Source organism: Rana temporaria, chromosome 1 (assembly GCF_905171775.1).
Source record: "Rana temporaria chromosome 1, aRanTem1.1, whole genome shotgun sequence".
Lineage (NCBI taxonomy): Eukaryota > Metazoa > Chordata > Amphibia > Anura > Ranidae > Rana > Rana temporaria.
In genome coordinates this window covers 104,883,840-104,901,570 of record NC_053489.1, presented here as the reverse complement: position 1 = coordinate 104,901,570, position 17,731 = coordinate 104,883,840, and the positions used below count along the sequence as shown (strand labels likewise).

At 47.7% G+C, this 17,731-nt stretch overlaps 1 protein-coding gene across 4 annotated transcripts in view; it reads left to right on the top strand.

The window, feature by feature from the left end:
* The first annotated feature begins 12,687 nt into the window (after positions 1 to 12,687).
* Positions 12,688 to 17,731, top strand: part of FCHO2 (FCH and mu domain containing endocytic adaptor 2) — a 201,914-nt gene continuing 196,870 nt past the window's right edge. The window contains exon 1 of one of the 4 annotated variants that reach the window (XM_040341455.1): positions 12,688 to 12,877. In XM_040341455.1, the coding sequence (XP_040197389.1) occupies positions 12,845 to 12,877 (33 nt within the window). In that variant the 5' untranslated portion in view covers positions 12,688 to 12,844. The remainder of the gene's footprint in view (positions 12,878 to 17,731) is intronic. The other 3 variants (XM_040341456.1, XM_040341457.1, XM_040341458.1) reach the window with 3 other exon arrangements.

The following is a 17,731-nucleotide window of genomic DNA, read 5'->3' as shown; positions in this document are numbered from 1 at the left end:
CTGGTGATCATAGGGGTTCTCTCTACATTGTATATTGATGACCGGGGTCCTCGCTGTATTGTGTACTGGTTTACTGGGATGCATTCTACATTGTATGTCACGCACTGTCATACAGTCTTATACACTATATACTGATTACTGGGATGCTTTCTACGTTGTATGTCAATCATTGTCATATGGTCTTCTACATTATATACTGATTACTGGGATGCTCTCTACATTGTATACCAATCACTGTCATCCGGTCGTCTACATTAGTCATGACTGAAATTGTTGGCACCCCAGAAATTCTTCCAGAAAATCAAGTATTTCTCTCGGAAAAGTATTGCAGTAACCCATGTTTTACTATACACATGTTTATTCCCTTTGTGTGTACTGGAACAAGACAAAAAAAGGGAGGAAAACAAGCAAATTGGACATAATGTCACACAAAACTCCAAAAATAGGCTGGTCAAAATTCTTGGCACCCTTTCAAAATTGTGGATAAATAAGATTGTTTCAAGCATGTGATGCTTCTTTAAACTCACCTGGGGCAAGTAACTGGTGTGAGCAATATAAAAATCACACCCGAAAGCAGATAAAAAGGAGAGTCTTACTTAGTCTTTGCATTGTGTGCCATACTAAGCATGGCAACAGAAAGGGGAGAAGAGAACTGTCTGAGAACTTGAGATCCAAAATTGTGGAAACATATTACCAATCTCAAGGTTACAGAGATCTAGATTTGCCTTTGTCCACATTGCGCAACATTATCAAGAAGTTTGCAACCCATGGCACTGTACCTAATCTCTCTAGGCGTGGACGGAAGAGAAAAATGTATGAAAGATTGCAACGCAGGATAGTCCGGATGGTGGATAAGCAGCCCCAAACAAGTTCCAAAGAAATTCAAACTGTCCTGCAGGCTCATCCATTGACATTTAAATGAAATTAAACGCTAAGGCAGGAGACACAGGAGGACCCCACTGCTGACACAGACACATAAAAAAGCAAGACTACAGTTTGCCAAAATGTACTTGAGTAAGCCAAAATCCTTCTGGGAAAATGTCTTGTGGACCGATGAGACCAAGCTAGAGCTTTTTGGTAAAGCACATCATACTACTGTTTACCGAAAATGTAATTGAGGCCTGCAAAGAAAAGAACAGTACCTACAGTAAAATATGGTGGAGGTTCAATGATGTTTTGGGGTTGTTTTGCTGCCTCTGGCATTGGGTGCCTTTTAATGTGTGTAAGGCATCATGAAATGTGAGGATTACTAAATGATTTTGGGTCGCACTGTAGAGCCCAGTGTCAGAAAGCTGGGTTTGCGTCCGAGATCTTGGGTCTTCCATCAGGACAATGACCCCAAACATATGTCAAAAAGCTCCCAGAAATGGATGGCAACAAAGTGCTGGAGAGTTCTAAAGTGGCCAGCAATGAGTCCAGATCTAAATCCCATTGAACACCTGTGGAGAGATCTTAAAATTGCTGTTGGGAAAAGGCGCCCTTCCAATAAGAGAGACCTGGAGCAGTTTGCAAAGGAAGAGTGGTCCAAATTTCCAGGTGAGAGGTGTAAGAAGCTTATTGATGGTTATAGGAAGCAAGTGATTTCAGTTATTTTTTTCAAAGGGTGTGCAAACAAATATTAAGTTAAGGGTGCCAAGAATTTTGACCAGCCCATTTTTGGAGTTTTGTGTGACATTATGTCCAATTTGATTTTTTCCTCCCTTTTTTGGGGTTTGTTCCAATACACACAAAGGGAGTAAATGTATATAGCAAAACATGTGTTACCGCAATACTTTTCTGTGAGAAATACTTGATTTTCTGGAAAAATTTCTGGCGTGCCAACAATTTCGGCCATGACTGTATATACTGATTTTTTTTTTTTTCTTATAAGAAATGTATTTTCTTTGAAAAAGTTTTTTCCTGTATATACTGATTACTGGGATGCTCTCTACATTGTATGCTGATAACCAGGGTTCCTACTATATTATATACTTATCACTGGGACACTCTCCACATTGTACACTAATCACTGCAGTGCTAAACATATTGCATTCTGTCCTTAGGACAAGAGGTGTGTGAGGACCACAGAAAACATTTCTCTCTTTTCATCTTCATAACAAAGAGAGTGGGTGCTGTGTAATCCACAGTTAGTAAACTGGGCAATTCTGGTATCTCTGCCTAAGATTTCAGTGCAGCAGAGGCAGAGAGCACAGGAATTAAAGAACTCACTGTAGCAAATTGTCCCAGGGAATGATAAATAGGGAGATATCTGCCAGTGTTTGAACATCTTGCCATAACACTGATATCTGCCATGATTCTTGGTGAAATGACACAAAGTGATTAAAAAACGAAAGCAACCTATCATTTGAGAATTTAAATAATTACCAAACTCTGATCTAATACATTGAAAAAACAATTGCAATTAATTATATGCTTCTTGTAGAATCACGCCGTTTTTAAATGATTGCCCCGCCCCCTAATTAAAGTACATACTCTACCTACAATGGCTTCCTGCACACAGAAAAAGAAGTGTCCCTAAAAACTTTTTGGAAATGTTGGGGACTATGTGTACTGTATACCGCATATCTGATGGACTGCTTTGGAAGCTGACATTTCATGTAGGTAAGTGCACAGTGTGTTAGTTGGTCAATGCACATCCAAGCATTTACATGTGAAGTGCCCTGCTCCTGTTGAACAGGCGCTGCTTTAAATGTAGTGGGGGTCTGAGCTTATTTGGCTCAGACCAGAGTAATTAGAGGCAATTTAGCCTCTGTTCCAGCCACGGCTGTGCTGAGAGTGTCCACCATTGCTCGCCTGGGGGTGTCATTACCACCCCAGGCCAAGGGTGACAGTAGCAAAGTCAAGGTGTATTGAGTGTCCCCCTCGGCAGCGAATCAGTGGGAGTGGTTGCATGCTGGGGAGGGGTACTTAAGGGGCTGACGCCATTGGTGCGGGGGTCTGTCGGTCGTCCGTCCGCACCTCGTGGCCCACCTGGCCTGAGGTGCGCGCTCTGAATCCTAGTTCCGGGACCACGTTGGCCTGGGGGCTGCGGCTTCGCCTGTGGGCCAGTTGTCTGGCTGGGGCCTGTACTGCAGAGGTGATCCTGTGTTGTCCGTCCTGCGGGAGGAAGCCACCTGATGGAGGAAGCCAGGGGAGGACCTATCCTGGAGAGGGCCATGCAAGAGGCTGGTACCTTGGGAGAAGGCCTGGAAACTTCATCGAAGGATGTATACCGAGAGGCTTGACGGTGTCACCTGTGGGATCTAAACTTCTAAAGAAACAAAGCTAAAGAGATTCGGGTGCTGAATCCTGTGGCAGAGGATTCCGGACCAAAGTGTCTCATTAGAAAAGGAAGGTCTGTGGCAGAGACTACTTTACTTTGTGCGCCATCCCGACTGCTGGGCCAGTGAGAGGGACGGGACCTATCCGGGTGAGCAATACCCACTCTGGCTAGAGTGGCGACGAGAACTGTATACTGGAAACAGGAGTGTTTCCTTACTTTTGATTATGCACCTGAACCTACCTACCCTTCCACCCCTCATCCTTCTTTTCTTCTAAAGTTCTCCCAAATAAATCCAAGAAAAAGAAGTGCATTGTGTGGACATTGAAATTCTTCAGACTCTCCTTTCACCCTGGACAGCGATAATATAGAGGTAACGTGCCACCCAAAATATAACCAGCAGCTCCTGTGGGGGTAGTGCTACACATGGTACATGGACAAATGAATGGAGCCAAATGCAAACTGTCTGCTTCCAGCAGGGCCGTCTTTAATATGGTTTGGGCCCAGGGCAAACATTTTTTTTGGGCCCCCCTCCAGCTTATTTTGGGCCTGGCTGGTTCACATGTATGTTTTGGCGGTCCTCATTTGTGCAGGTACAGCAGCCCATTCATTTGAATAGGCTGCCATGCCTTCGTTTCCTGCAGAAAAAAGGTGCATTCAGCATTTTAAAAATACAGTTGCCTTGAAATCCATTCTGCTTTTGCACCATGCTACTTACCTGCAGTTCTTGCACACACAAACGCACTGTGTTTTTAAAAGCGTGACCTAAACGTCTAAAAATGCAGCAAGTTTGACAGTGCGGGAACTGCAGATAAGTCACAGCAGACAGCAGAATGGACAGACAGTGCTGTATTTCAGTGCTTGATGGGCATAGGCATGCCGTGTGCGCAGCCTATTACATGAGGCATGCGCTTTTCTTTGCAGGAAACGCAGGCATGGCGGCTCATTCAAATGAATGGGCTGCTGTGCCTGCGCAAATGTGGGCCGCCAAAACACATACATGTGAACCAGCCAGGCCCAAAATAAGCCCGTCAAGCAGTTAAATACAGACAGTAATGTCATCTGCTCTGAGGCTTTACTCAGCTTGGACTGCAGGTCTGGTCTGTTATTTAAAGAGTTCCTCTATTTTACACATGGCATGGCATGGGGTCCCATGGTGCTAAAGCAGAATGGACAGACAGTGCTGTGACCCCCATGCCATGCCATGTGTAAAATAGAGGAACTTTTTAAAACACTGACCAGACCTGCAGTGAATCATCAAATATTATAAAGACTTTGGGCACACTCTACAGAAAACTTCTATATACAATATAGATTAGCAAACAGTGACATACCTTGAGGAGCAGGACATGAAGAAGTCAGCCTCAGGAAGAGCAAACTGGGGATGTTATAAAATCACATTCTAATTCACTTTTATATGCAAGCAGCACCCAGTGGCAGGAAGGGAGAAGTGCGCATCTAAAGGGAAGCCAGGGGTGCTGTACATTTTAAAACACTGGGAAGGGAAGCAGTACTGTCACTGGCTGCGTGCCGCTGATGATTTTCAGCCTGATTTGTGGGCAGCACAGGGGCTTAACGGGAGGCAGGGCCGCCATCAGGAATTATGAGGCCACTTACACAGCTTCAGGCATGAGCCCCCTGGAGCAGAGAACAGGGATGGGGGGGTGCTGCCGCCTGAAATTAATAAAGCAGGGGGGGGCTGCCGCAAATTTAGAAGCGGGGGGCCATTTACAAAAAAAGAAATAAAGAAAGAAATAAAGAAAAATATATATAAAAAAGGGGTGTAGCCATCCGGGGCCCTGGGGACCTCTGGGCCCTTTAATAAAAAGAAAAAAAGAAATAAAAAATATATATAAAAAATATATTTTAAAAAGGGGGTTGCCATCTGGGGCCCTGGGGACCTCTGGGCCCTTTAATATTTTTTTTTTAATAAAAATAAATTACAAAAAAAAGGGGGTTGCCATCCAGGACCTCTGGGCCCTTTAATAAAAAATATATATAAAGAAACATTTATAAAAAAAGGGGGGGGTTGCCATCCTGGGCCCTTAAATAAAAAATAAATAAAAAAATATATAAACAAAAATAAAAAAATAAACATTTATAAAAAAGATAAAGGGTGTTTGCCACATGGGGCCCTGGGGAACTCTGAGCCCTTTAATTAAAAAAAAAAATATATATATATATATATATATATATATATATATATATATATATATATATATATATATATATATATATATAAAAAGAAAAAAAAGAAATAAAATATATAAAAAAAATGTTTTTTATAAAAAATAAGGGGGGTTGCCATCCGGGGCCTCTGGGTCCTATAATAATAATAATAATAATAAACATTTTTATATATATATATATAAATAAAAAGATTTTTTTTATAAAAAAAGGGGGGTTGTCATCCGGGGCCCTGGGGAACTATGGCCCCTGGGGACCCCCAGACCTCTAAAAAAAATTGCCCCTTTAATAAAAAATAAAATAAAAATATATTAAAAAATTGTCCGTTTAATAAAAATATATAATTTTTTTTTTTTAATTTAAAAATAAATAAAAAAAAGAGGGGGTTGCCATCTGGGGCCCTGGGGTCCTCCGGGCCCCTGGGGGCCTCCGGACCCCTAAAAAAAAAAAAAAAAAAAAAAAATTTTTTTTTTTTTTTTTTTTTAAAGGGGGTTGCTTTGGGCCCCCAACAGTGACAGGGCCCAGGGCACCTGCCCCATTTGCCCTGCGGTAAAGACGGCCCTGGCTTCCAGGGGCACACATCCCTCCCTTTACTTACATAAAGGCTCTGATATATGTTCCCTGTATAGCCCTCTGCACCCCTGTGAATGAGCCCTAAGACTTAACCCTTGTGCTGCCACTGATACGTGGGTGGCTTTGGGGGGGGGGGTTTTATGCACACTTACGGTGGCTCAAGACAACTGGCAACTGTCAGATGTAGGCAATCTGGCGGCTGGATCCCTTCCACACACCCTGTTACCATCTGATGTCTCATTAAGCAAACATGTTACCAAGACGGTGAGCTCGGGAGCTGGAAGGGAGCCTCTTCTTACACGGCCATGGAGGGATGTTCTGGAACAGGAGCTGAATGAGACAGTTGGTCCGCGTCCGGAGTACAGTCATTCAGGAAGGATTCAGGACAGGTGTCCAAAAGTGGAAAGCTCTGGAAGAAACATGCTAGGGGAGCTGGATGTAAAACCAGAGGGAGAGACTATGGGAATTTGTGTCAAGTTTCTGCAGCCAGAAGGATGGCAAGACTTGCTGGGAGCAGTAGTCCATCTACATTTATTTTTCTCAAGTAAATTGGTTGCTGCCACAAAGGAGTACTGCATGCCCCAGCCTACAAAGGGCTATCAATTAAAGACACTGGGACTTTTTCAGAGTGACCTGATGGTGTGACAGGAGTACTAAAGTTGGACAGTGAAGTAGTGTGCTGGAAGAAGTGTTCTGAGGTAAAAGTCTGTCAAGTTTAGGGTCAGCCATCTTGTCCTGCTGAGAAGTGTGACACAGTTACTTTTATTGTACAAAGTACAATTTATCCTATGGGCATCCCATGTCCGTTTCCCCGAACCTAGTTCTATTCCCTAATAAAAACAACAGAAACAAGCAAGAGACTGTCTCTCCCCACCTGACAGGACGTGGATCAGTGTTTACAAACACAGATCTACGTTCCTGCTCTGTCACCAGCAATCACAGGTGGCGTCAGACATTGCGGCCGCCGGGCACACGCACGCTTGCCCCCCTATACCGCCGGGGAGCCGAGGACGTCATATGATGCCCACCCAGGATGGGAGATCCCACCTGTGGACATCATGACTATGGGCGAGTAGGGAAGTGGTTGTACACCTCAAACATGAAATATGAACAAAGAATATCCCTCTATAATGTGTCTCAATCCAGGTCACTTTTTTTTTTTACCACCAACCGCTTCATCTTTGTTCCTGTGTGCTGTGGAGGGGGGGAGTGTACCTTCCCTTCAACCATCTCTCAGACCTCTGCTCACTGAGCTCTGCAAAGTGTACCCCCTTGCACCCCCCCCCAACAAAAAATAAAACTTCCAACGTTTTTAAAAACAGTAGAAAATATTAAAGCAGCCTGTAACTTGGGTGACACAGTCCCATTTTATATCACCTGATATCAGTGATGTTTCTCTGGACACTGGACTTGTGTCATGCCCAGAAGGAGTCTGGTGGTGTGCCACGTTGGGGTCACAGAAACTTTAGTCTCTGTATGTCCTGAGGCTCCGTGTGACCACCTTGTAACCTGCCAAGACACAATTGTGAGGAGCTTGATGAGTAGCCTGGGGCTTTGTGGGACTCCCCTAAAGCTACTGCCATGGTGGAGGAGCCAGAAGGAACTGTGGCTCATGTTGCTTCACCAGTCCACACTGCTGCTTTGCCTGAGAGGGGGTGCCCTCCTTACATGGATTCAGAGGAGAGGAAGGGGAGGAGACCAACAGTCCCCCAGGAAACCCTCCACGCCTACCATCCTACCTGCCCCCCAGGACAGGAGCAGAGCCACCACCTCACGCGGTTGTGGTGGCTCTAGCAGCGGATGATCAGGGACATTAGGGAACTCTATGGACTTGCGTTCCCCTATGTCCTGGAAGCTGTGTTTGTACTTTAGAGGCACAGTGGAACGAGAATGCTATCTAGGACCATTTACAGGTGCCCAAACACCATCAGGTGCTTGTGGAAGAGATAGCTACCTCCACAGAGTTCCACTGAGTATATTGGGGGTGGACACCATCAGGGCCGCTGATAGGGGGGGACCACCAGCCCTCTTGTAGGGGGCCCGGGCAAATAGGGGGGCCCAGACAGCAGAGGGAATCATTGTGGTCGGATGGAGGGGCAATTACTGAATTACTACCCCCGCACCGATCCCCTTCCTGTTCTGCCTGCTTCTGATCCCCCTATGAGCTCCCTGTCACTGTGCTGCTCCCCCACGGCACTGTTGGCTTACCTGTCACAATAAAAAATTATCTAAAAAAAGTTTAAAGATTTTTAAAAACTATTTAAAAAAAGGGCTAATTCACACAGGTTCTCTGTTATGTAAAATCTTTATTTGTGGACGGCATGATAATACATTACAACTTATGTTGTCAAAGGCATCATATATCAAACAATAAGCCATCCATTTTTGTCATTTCTTTTCAACATAACAGAGAAAAAGACAGGGGATGCACATATTCCCACCGAGGCTTAGTAGCCGTACTAACATCACAAAGGGAGGCTGGAGAATCGGGTGGCAGACCGAGGACGGGGCCCACCTCCCCCATACAGTACACCTACGTTGAGATTTAAGATACAGAGGTGGCACACCATCCTCCAGGTATTAAAAGGGGTTTTCCGGAACCTTAAGGGCCCCAAGGAGGGGCCGGGAGCCGAAGGCCGACCCAACCCGTCCGACGGACAAAAGAAAAACAAAACCAATTGCACTGTGCAAGGTATAGGGGGAAGCCGGCCGGGCACGCACGAAGGAAGGGGGGCCTCCAAGGGCCTCCAACTTACCTTCCTCCCCGCGGTAACCCCCACCCACCCCCCCAGCAATCGACAGATCCGCCCCGGGGCGGCAAAAAAGGGGCCTCACCTCAGAAGAGGCCAGGCTCCCCCCCCGAGAGCCGGCTGCCGAGTCCGTCCGGCCAGCCAGGGCCCCCAGCACCCACCCCCCCAGCGCATCAGCCACCAGGACCCCCAGTGCCACCACAACACCCTTAGGCCCCTAGGGGGAGAGCAAAAAGAAAGGGGAGGTGGGGGAGGAAATGGAAGAAACAAGGGGGAAAGATAGGGAGAGAAAAAAGGGATAGAGAAGGTTTAGAGTCAGAAGGAACGTACCTGAGACCAGACATCCAGCTCCGCCCCCGCGCCACACGCCACCACCAGCTCACAACGATAGCGACTAAAAGAGGACGACACTCAAGAAATTCAGAGCAGCTCAGCCAAGGGTAGAGCTGCAGGTTATTGGGCCCGAGGTCTTTGCTTAAGGGAGGGGTCTGCTAACTCCAACAATGCCACATCTAAGCTAGATGACACAAGTCTCGAGTCCAGGAAGTACTCCGTCCAGGCCGACCAGGTGCTAGAGTAGCGCTCCCGCGTATTCCTACAAGTGGCAATCCAGTCCTCTGCCTCCCGTATCTCATCTACTCTACGAATCCATTCCTCCCTGCTGGGAACCTGTGTGCGCTTCCAATATATTGGAAGTAGCCGTTTTGCGGCATTCAGGAGATGAGGCAGTAGACTGCGCTTATATTGGCTCGTCGGCATGGGAGGAATGTGCAACAGAAAATGGGTCGGGGAGAAAGGGACGTCCAGGTCTAGTATATCCTTAATCTGGGATTGTACATCTAACCAGAAAGGTCTGATCACCGGGCAGTCCCACCAAATGTGCAAGAGCGTGCCCCTGTGGCCGCAGCCCCTCCAGCACCTATCAGACACCGAAGGGTAGATTCTAGCTAAGTCCGCAGGTACACGGTACCAACGCGACAGCAATTTATAATTTGTTTCTTGGGTCTTGGAGTCAATTGAGCTAGATCGGGTGAATTGGTACAGTTGCGTCAGTTGGCTGGGGGTAAAAGTTATTTCTAAGTCTCGTTCCCATGTCCGGACAAAAGCGGGCTTTCGTGTGGGGGTCGCAAGGCTAAGCAAGCGGTAAAGTTCAGAGATCATATGTGGAATCGGTTCCTCTTCAATAAAGAGGCGTTTAAAGGCTTTAAGCGTGGAAGTGTCCCTGATCGAGTCCCCGTGGGTCTCAAAAAAGTGATGAAGCTGTCGATAGCGCCAAAAGTCCATGGGAAAGGACCCATACCGTCCTCTAAGCGTCTCTAAGGTCAAAAGCTTACCGTCTCGTAGCAGTTTACCGCAGCTAGCATTACTATCGTCCACCCACGGCCCGAAAAAACCCGCCTGTTCTCCCGGTGCGAACCACAGGAAACCACCCAGTGGGGCTAAAGAGGACACAGGGGGGGCCAACGCCAGCCGAGCATTGAGCCGATCCCAGATCCTCAAGGTCTGGACAGTCAGCGGGGAAACAGAGTCCGACAGTCCTCTATCCCCCCGGGACAGCCAAGGGGCATAGGAAAGGTTCCTACCCGCCATACATTTCTCCATGGAGACCCAGATCTTAGAGGTAGTGTGGAAGCGCCAATTAAGTATCCTCTGTAGGATAATCGCCCTGTGGTATCTCTGAATATCGGGGAGACCCAGTCCCCCTGCCTCTCTCGGGCGCATAAGCAACCGAAGTGCGATCCTCGGCCTCCGGTCGTTCCAAATAAATTTAGAGATCAGAGTGGACACTTGGGTAAAGAAAGTCCTAGGAAGGGACATGGGCAGCATCTGCATATAAAACAGGATGCGAGGCAAGATATTCATCTTCACTACAGCCAACCTCCCCAGCCAGGTAAAGGCCGTCTTAGTCCAATTGGCCAGGTCCTTTTTGACTGTGGCTAGCAAGGGGGGGAAGTTGGCTGCATAGAGGGTATCGTACCTATCCGTCAGCCGGACACCTAAATATTTCAGGGAGGATTTTGCCCAGGTAAATGGGAAAGCCGTCTGTAACCGGTCAGCTAGTGCGGGTGACATCTGTATAGGGAGTATTTCGGACTTCGAGTAATTAATTTTAAAATTTGAAAGTGTTCCAAAATGGTTAAGTTCCCGTAGCAAATTTGGCAACGAGATCAGGGGCTCCGTCAAGTGGAACAACACATCATCAGCGTATGCCGAAAGCTTGTGTTCAGTGTGGCCCACCATCAGTCCTTTAATGTCAATATTTGCCCGGACGGTGCGTAAGAAAGGCTCAAGTACCAGGGCAAACAAGATGGGCGACAGCGGACACCCCTGCCTCGTGCCATTTCTGATCGGGAATCTGTGGGAAAGGAATCCGTTAACCTTTACCTGGGCACTTGGGTCTGAGTACAGCGCCATAATCCAAGTCAGCATATGTGCACGAAGGCCCATGGTTTCAAGCACGGCCTGGAGATAGCTCCAGTCCACCCGATCGAAGGCCTTCTCCGCGTCTGTGGAGAGGATAAGATACGGGGAGGAGTCAGTCGAAGTACGTGCCCAGTGAATGAGCTGAATTGCTCTGACAGAGTTGTCCCGGGCCTCCCGACCCGCGACAAACCCCGTCTGGTCAGGGTGGACAATTAACGGGATCAGGTGTTTCAGTCTGGTGGCGAGAATTTTTGCTAGGATTTTTACATCCACATTCAGGAGGGATATGGGTCTGTAACTTTGGGGCTGGGTCGGGTCTTTCCCATCTTTGGGAATAACAGAGATATGAGCTAACAACGCCTCACTAGGAATGGCGCTGCCTTCTGCTAGGGTTCTCTGTTATGTTTGTGTCCGCTAATAATGATTTCAGTGTATTTGTTTGTGAAAATATTGTTTTGATATATTTCGGGGGGGCTGGGGTTTCCTGTCAGGTAGGCTGTACGGGGCCCCGTGATTTCTAACAGCAGCCCTGGACACCATATTTATATGTATTAGGTGGTAGTGGCCATTATTATATAGTTAGGCAGGTCCTGGGTACGGAGGAGTGGAGAAAGTACCCATACCCCAAATACTATATCTAGTTTGCCCTGCAAAATTCTTTGATTGTGTTGTTTGTTTTATCAGAATGCACGTTCATTACTGCATATTGTGTATGTGATTTTTTCCTATCGAGGTACGGCCTTAATAGAAACAAATCACATACAGAATATGCAGATACGAGTTGCAGAGATGTGCACAGCAGAGAGCAGCAGGCTATAGATTTACGGCGCACTGTGTGGGGAAGCCAGCAAAATATTAGGAAGGCAGCATAGAGTAGGGAAACCAGTAGACGTGGGCGGCTGCGCCCTAGGTGGCAGTGCATCCTAGGCTCATGCCTACTTCCTCTAGTGGTAGCACGGGCCCGGGGACAGGCTGTATAAATTCGGGACTTTGAATGGATGTAGAGAAGACTGCAAATAAACAGGTAAAACTTATGTAGATTTTTTCTATCTCTGTTTATCAACTGAGGCCAGTCGCTTCAATGGGTGTACATATGGGTTTACAATCAATTTAATTTGAAGTTATTTCCTCTCACTTCCTGTTTTGGCCAGGACCGGAAGTGATGAGAAATCTTCCCAATGGAGTATATAATCAGATGGCAAAAAAACATTATGGGGTTGTAACCCTCCCTTACACTATACAAAATGAAAAAAAAAACGTTTGCCGTCAGTTACATTTTAAAGTGCACCTAAAGTTGCTAAAAGGTCATTGCAGGCATAGTAATGTGCTGAGGGCCGCACACCCTCCATGCAGACACAGGCCGCTCATACTTGTCATTTCTGTTCCTGTGTTTATCACCGTTTGAGCCAGCAATGAGCGGCACCGCCTGACTCGGCCAGCAGGGGGCGCTGTGGGCCGGTGTCCCTCCCTTGGTCGTGGCGCGCATGCGTGCTCCCAGTCCCAGGAGGGGGAGGAGGGATTCCTTCTGGTTCCGTAGGTTTGGGGAGAAGCGGAGAAGGGAGAGCGGATCGGGCCGGGGAGCCGGCGGACAGCGGGTCGCATTGGAGAAGACAGAGGGGGGCTGAGTCCGGCCTCTGAGTCCGCCAGCAGCATGGTGATGGCGTACTTCGTGGAGAATTTCTGGGTGAGCTGAGCTCTGATTTTTCTTCTCTTCCTGCCTGGCCTCCCTTCCTTGGAGTGCTGGAAGAGGGGGCTGTACCTGGGACGGGGCCCCCGGGGGCCCTACAGCTGCTGGAACCTTTTAATCACAGGCAGGGGGCATGCTGGGATCTTTAGTACATCAACATGGGGGTCCAACATGACATCCTATTGTTTACATTACAGGGGCCCCATACTGTCACCGCCTAGGGGGTCCCCGTACTGTCACCACCTGGGCGGGCTCCTGTACTGTCACCACCTGGGGGGGCCCCGTACTGTCACCACCTGGGGGGCCCCGTACTGTCACCACCTGGGGGGGCCCCGTACTGTCACCACCTGGGGGGCCCCGTACTGTCACCACCTGGGGGGTCTCCGTACTGTCACCACCTGGGGGTCCCCGTACTGTCGCCACCTGGGAGGCCCCCGTACTGTCGCCACCTGGGAGGCCCCCGTACTGTCGCCACCTGGGGGGTCTCCGTACTGTCACCACCTGGGAGGGCCACCGTACTGTCACCACCTGGGAGGGCCCCCGTACTGTCACCACCTGGGAGGGCCCCCGTACTGTCACCACCTTGGAGGGCCCCCGTACTGTCACCACCTTGGAGGGCACCCGTACTGTCACCACCTTGGAGGGCCCCCGTACTGTCACCACCTTGGAGGGCCCCCGTACTGTCACCACCTTGGAGGGCCCCCGTACTGTCACCACCTTGGAGGGCCCCCGTACTGTCACCACCTTGGAGGGCCCCCGTACTGTCACCACCTGGGAGGGCCCCCGTACTGTCACCACCTGGGAGGGCCCCCGTACTTTCACTACCTGGGGGGCCCCCGTACTGTCACTACTGGGGGACCCCGTACTGTCACCACCTGGGGAGCCCTTGTACTGTCACCAGCAGGGGGGGTGCCCCGTATTGTCACCACGGGGGGGCTGCTTCCCGTACTGTCACCGCCTGGGGTGGGCTTCCCGTACTGTCACCGCCTGGGGTGGGCTTCCCGTACTGTCTAGCATTGGTGTCATTGGCCACAATAGTATCCCCCCAACATTGCAGTAAGTGGGTGAAATATTAACCCCCATCATTGGTGCCAGTGATCACAATAATAATAATCCTCGGCACTGGTGTCGGTGACTACAATAATAATCCTCAGCATTGGTGTCAGTGACCACAAAAATAATCCTCAGCACTGATGTCAGTGGGTATATAAACTCCTTGAATTGGTATCTGTGGGTGCAGTCATATCTCCCCGGCATTGGCATTTGTCACCACAATAATAACCCCTCAAAATTGGTAACTGCGATCACCGTAATATTACCAACATTACTTGTCCAGTATCCCCCAACATTGGTGTCAGTGGGTGCAATATTAACTCCCAGCACTGGTGTCGAGTGGCAAAATAATGACCTCCAGTATTGGAGTGGGGGGAGAAATATGCAAAAATGACCCCCCAGCTTTGGTGCCAGGGGGCACAATAGTACTTCTAAACATTGTTTTCAGTTGGCACAATAATGACCCCCAGCATTGGTGTCAGGGGGTGTAATAATGACATCCAGTCTTGGTGTCAGGGTGCAATAATGACCCCCAGCATTGTTGTTAGTGGGTGCAGTAATATTATTATTACAGGTACTTATAAAGCGCTGTCAATTTACGCAGCACTTTACATATACATTCACATCAGTCCCTGCCCTCAAGTAGCTTACAATCTAAGGTCTCTAACTCACATTAATACACTGACTGGGGCCAATTTAGACAGGAGCCAATTAACCTACCAGCATGTCTTTGGAGGGTGGGAGGAAGCCGGAATACCTGGAGGAAACCCACACAGTCACATGGAGAACATACAAACTCCATGCAGGTAGTGTCGTGGTTGGGATTCGAAACAGTGACCCTTTTTACTGCCAACAACCCCCAGCATTGGTGTCAGTGGGTGCAAAAATAACCCTGAACATTGGTGTCAGTGGGTGCAGTAATAACCCCCAGCATTGGTGTGAGTGGGTGCAGTAATAACCCCCAGCATTGGTGTGAGTGGGTGCAGTAATAACCCCCAGCATTGGTGTGAGTGGGTGCAGTAATAACCCCCAGCATTGGTGTGAGTGGGTGCAGTAATAACCCCCAGCATTGGTGTGAGTGGGTGCAGTAATAACCCCCAGCATTGCTGTGAGTGGGTGCAGTAATAACCCCCAGCATTGCTGTGAGTGGGTGCAGTAATAACCCCCAGCATTGGTGTGAGTGGGTGCAGTAATAACCCCCAGCATTGGTGTGAGTGGGTGCAGTAATAACCCCCAGCATTGGTGTGAGTGGGTGCAGTAATAACCCCCAGCATTGGTGTGAGTGGGTGCAGTAATAACCCCCAGCATTGGTGTGAGTGGGTGCAGTAATAACCCCCAGCATTGGTGTGAGTGGGTGCAGTAATAACCCCCAGCATTGGTGTGAGTGGGTGCAGTAATAACCCCCAGCATTGGTGTGAGTGGGTGCAGTAATAACCCCCAGCATTGGTGTGAGTGGGTGCAGTAATAACCCCCAGCATTGGTGTCAGTGGGCACAAAAATAACCCTGAACGTTGGTGTCAGTGGCTGCAATAATCTTCTGCATTGATGGAAGTGGGCACAGTTATAACCCCCAACATTGGTGTCATTAACCCCCACATTGGTGTTATTGGCCTTAATACCCCCCAGCATTGGTGTCAGTGGCTTCTATAATAATCCTCAGCATTTATAGGTGTCACGGAGGGGTTTATTTAGAGAGGGCAAAATTAGTCCCAATTCTGCAGAGAAACCAATCAGCTTCCAGGTTTTATTGCTAAATGTCTGGCATTGGCGCTGTGGGGCCGGCTCATCTTTGTATTCCCTACATCAGTCTGTCCAGAACATCCAAAGCGCCTATTTCTTTCAATGGGGCTTCCCACCCACTTGCGTCTAATTGCAGGGGACGCCCTTAGTCTCCCATGGGTGATCCTAAACATCCTTATTTACAAGTGTAGACGAGGCTATAAGGTATACAGGACATGAGGATGCCTCTACACTGGGTTGGTCCCGAGTTGTCACGTTTGCTCTGTATGGGCGATCCATATCTCTATATTGCTTGGCAATAATTACAGTGAACCGGTTTGATGTAGGTGCTATTTTTACCCTTTTATATGCTTTAGTGTCTGGACACATTTGTGAATTGTTTAACCTGTTGGGTTGATGAGTAATTCTGTATGTAATGGGTGTGTTGTGCTCACACATCTGGTGGTGGATGGAATGTGTTTGCTGCCTTGTGATAGGCTTGGATCTCATCATACACACAAGATATTCACTCACCTGTGTGGAAAAGGATAGTGAGAGAGGGGCTGCAGTGTTGGGGGATAATGCTACATAGCCGATACCTCTGATATTCAGCTGTCCTTCATAGAGACCCAGATTGATGCTGTCTTTGCTCAGCAGTGTAAAGTAACACCATTATAGGCTTATGCAATAAGGCAAAGTGCATTAAAGCGTAGCAGCCAATAAGAATTCATCTTTCACTGAGCTTATGTCAGTAAACGTAAATCTGTGTAAACACACTGCTTTTATTTGTAGATTTTTATACTACCTTGGTGAATAAGTCACTGGGTGTATTAATGGATGTGTCGCAGTGACATACTTGCTTTGTTTTTTTTTAAAATAACAAACATGTCATACTTGCCTCCACTGTGCAGCTCGTTTTGCAGAGTGGCCCAAATCCTCCACTTCTGGGGGCCCTCGGCAGCTCTTGCGGCTCCTCCCCGCATTAGATAACCCCCTAGGAGAAGCGCTCTCCTGGGGTGGGGGTTACCTTGTGGGGGCGCTCCGGAGTCATACATACACTCGGTGTCCGCGTCATTGGATTTGATTGACAGCAGCGGGAGCCAATGGCTGCGCTGCAATCAATCTATCCAATCAAAGCCGGGACTCCGTGGAGAGAAGGAAGGTAGGGACGCACCCATGGAAATTCGGTGCTCAGGTAAGTAAAATGGGGGGCTGGCGGGCTGGACACAGCAAGGTGTTTTTTCACCTTAATGCATAGAATGCAATAAGGTGAAAAAACACGAAGGTTTACAACACCTTTAAAGTGGTTCTAAAAACCCTTTATTTACAACCACTTTAACCTATAGGTAAGCCTAGATTAAGGCTTACCTGTAGGTCCTTTAAATATCTCCTAAACCTGCACAGTTTAGGAGATATTTACAAAAATAACATCTACGGCGCATGCGCACTTTAGCAATGGTGATCGTGCCGTTTCTAATGGAGGCCTGCCATGACTGGCGGGTCCCGCACGCATGCCCGGGAGTGACGTCATCATTATGCCTTTGTCTTGCAGGTGGTGCTTTTTTTTTTTTTTACAAGTGGGTTTACTTCCTCTTTAAGCCTCATACTAGAGGTGCACCAAATGGAAACTTTGGTGTCAACCAAAAATTCAGGATGCACTTGGCCGAAAACTAAAATAACAGCTTTTAAAAAATAATTATATTTTATATAATTGTATTATAATCAACTTTTTATTGAATATCATGAACTTAAATGAATATGGATTCATTGTTGGCCATTATCGGCACCTTCAACAAAAGCTCACGAAAAATGCATCAGTTTAAATTCTATGTATGTCTGCGTGTCTCCGGTGTGGTGTTAAAAAAAAAAAGTGCTTGTTGCATTTTTGGTTAGTTAATAAAAACGCACCTCCCCATTGAAAAGCACTGGAAACGCATTGATAACGCACCTGTTATGTTTTTGATGTGTTTTTTTTTGTCACATGACCTATGAAAAACACACCATAAGCACAGCAATTTTTTTGCAGCAAAATCGTGTGCGTTTTCAGCGTCCTTATGGGCACCTTTTTCTTTATCGGCA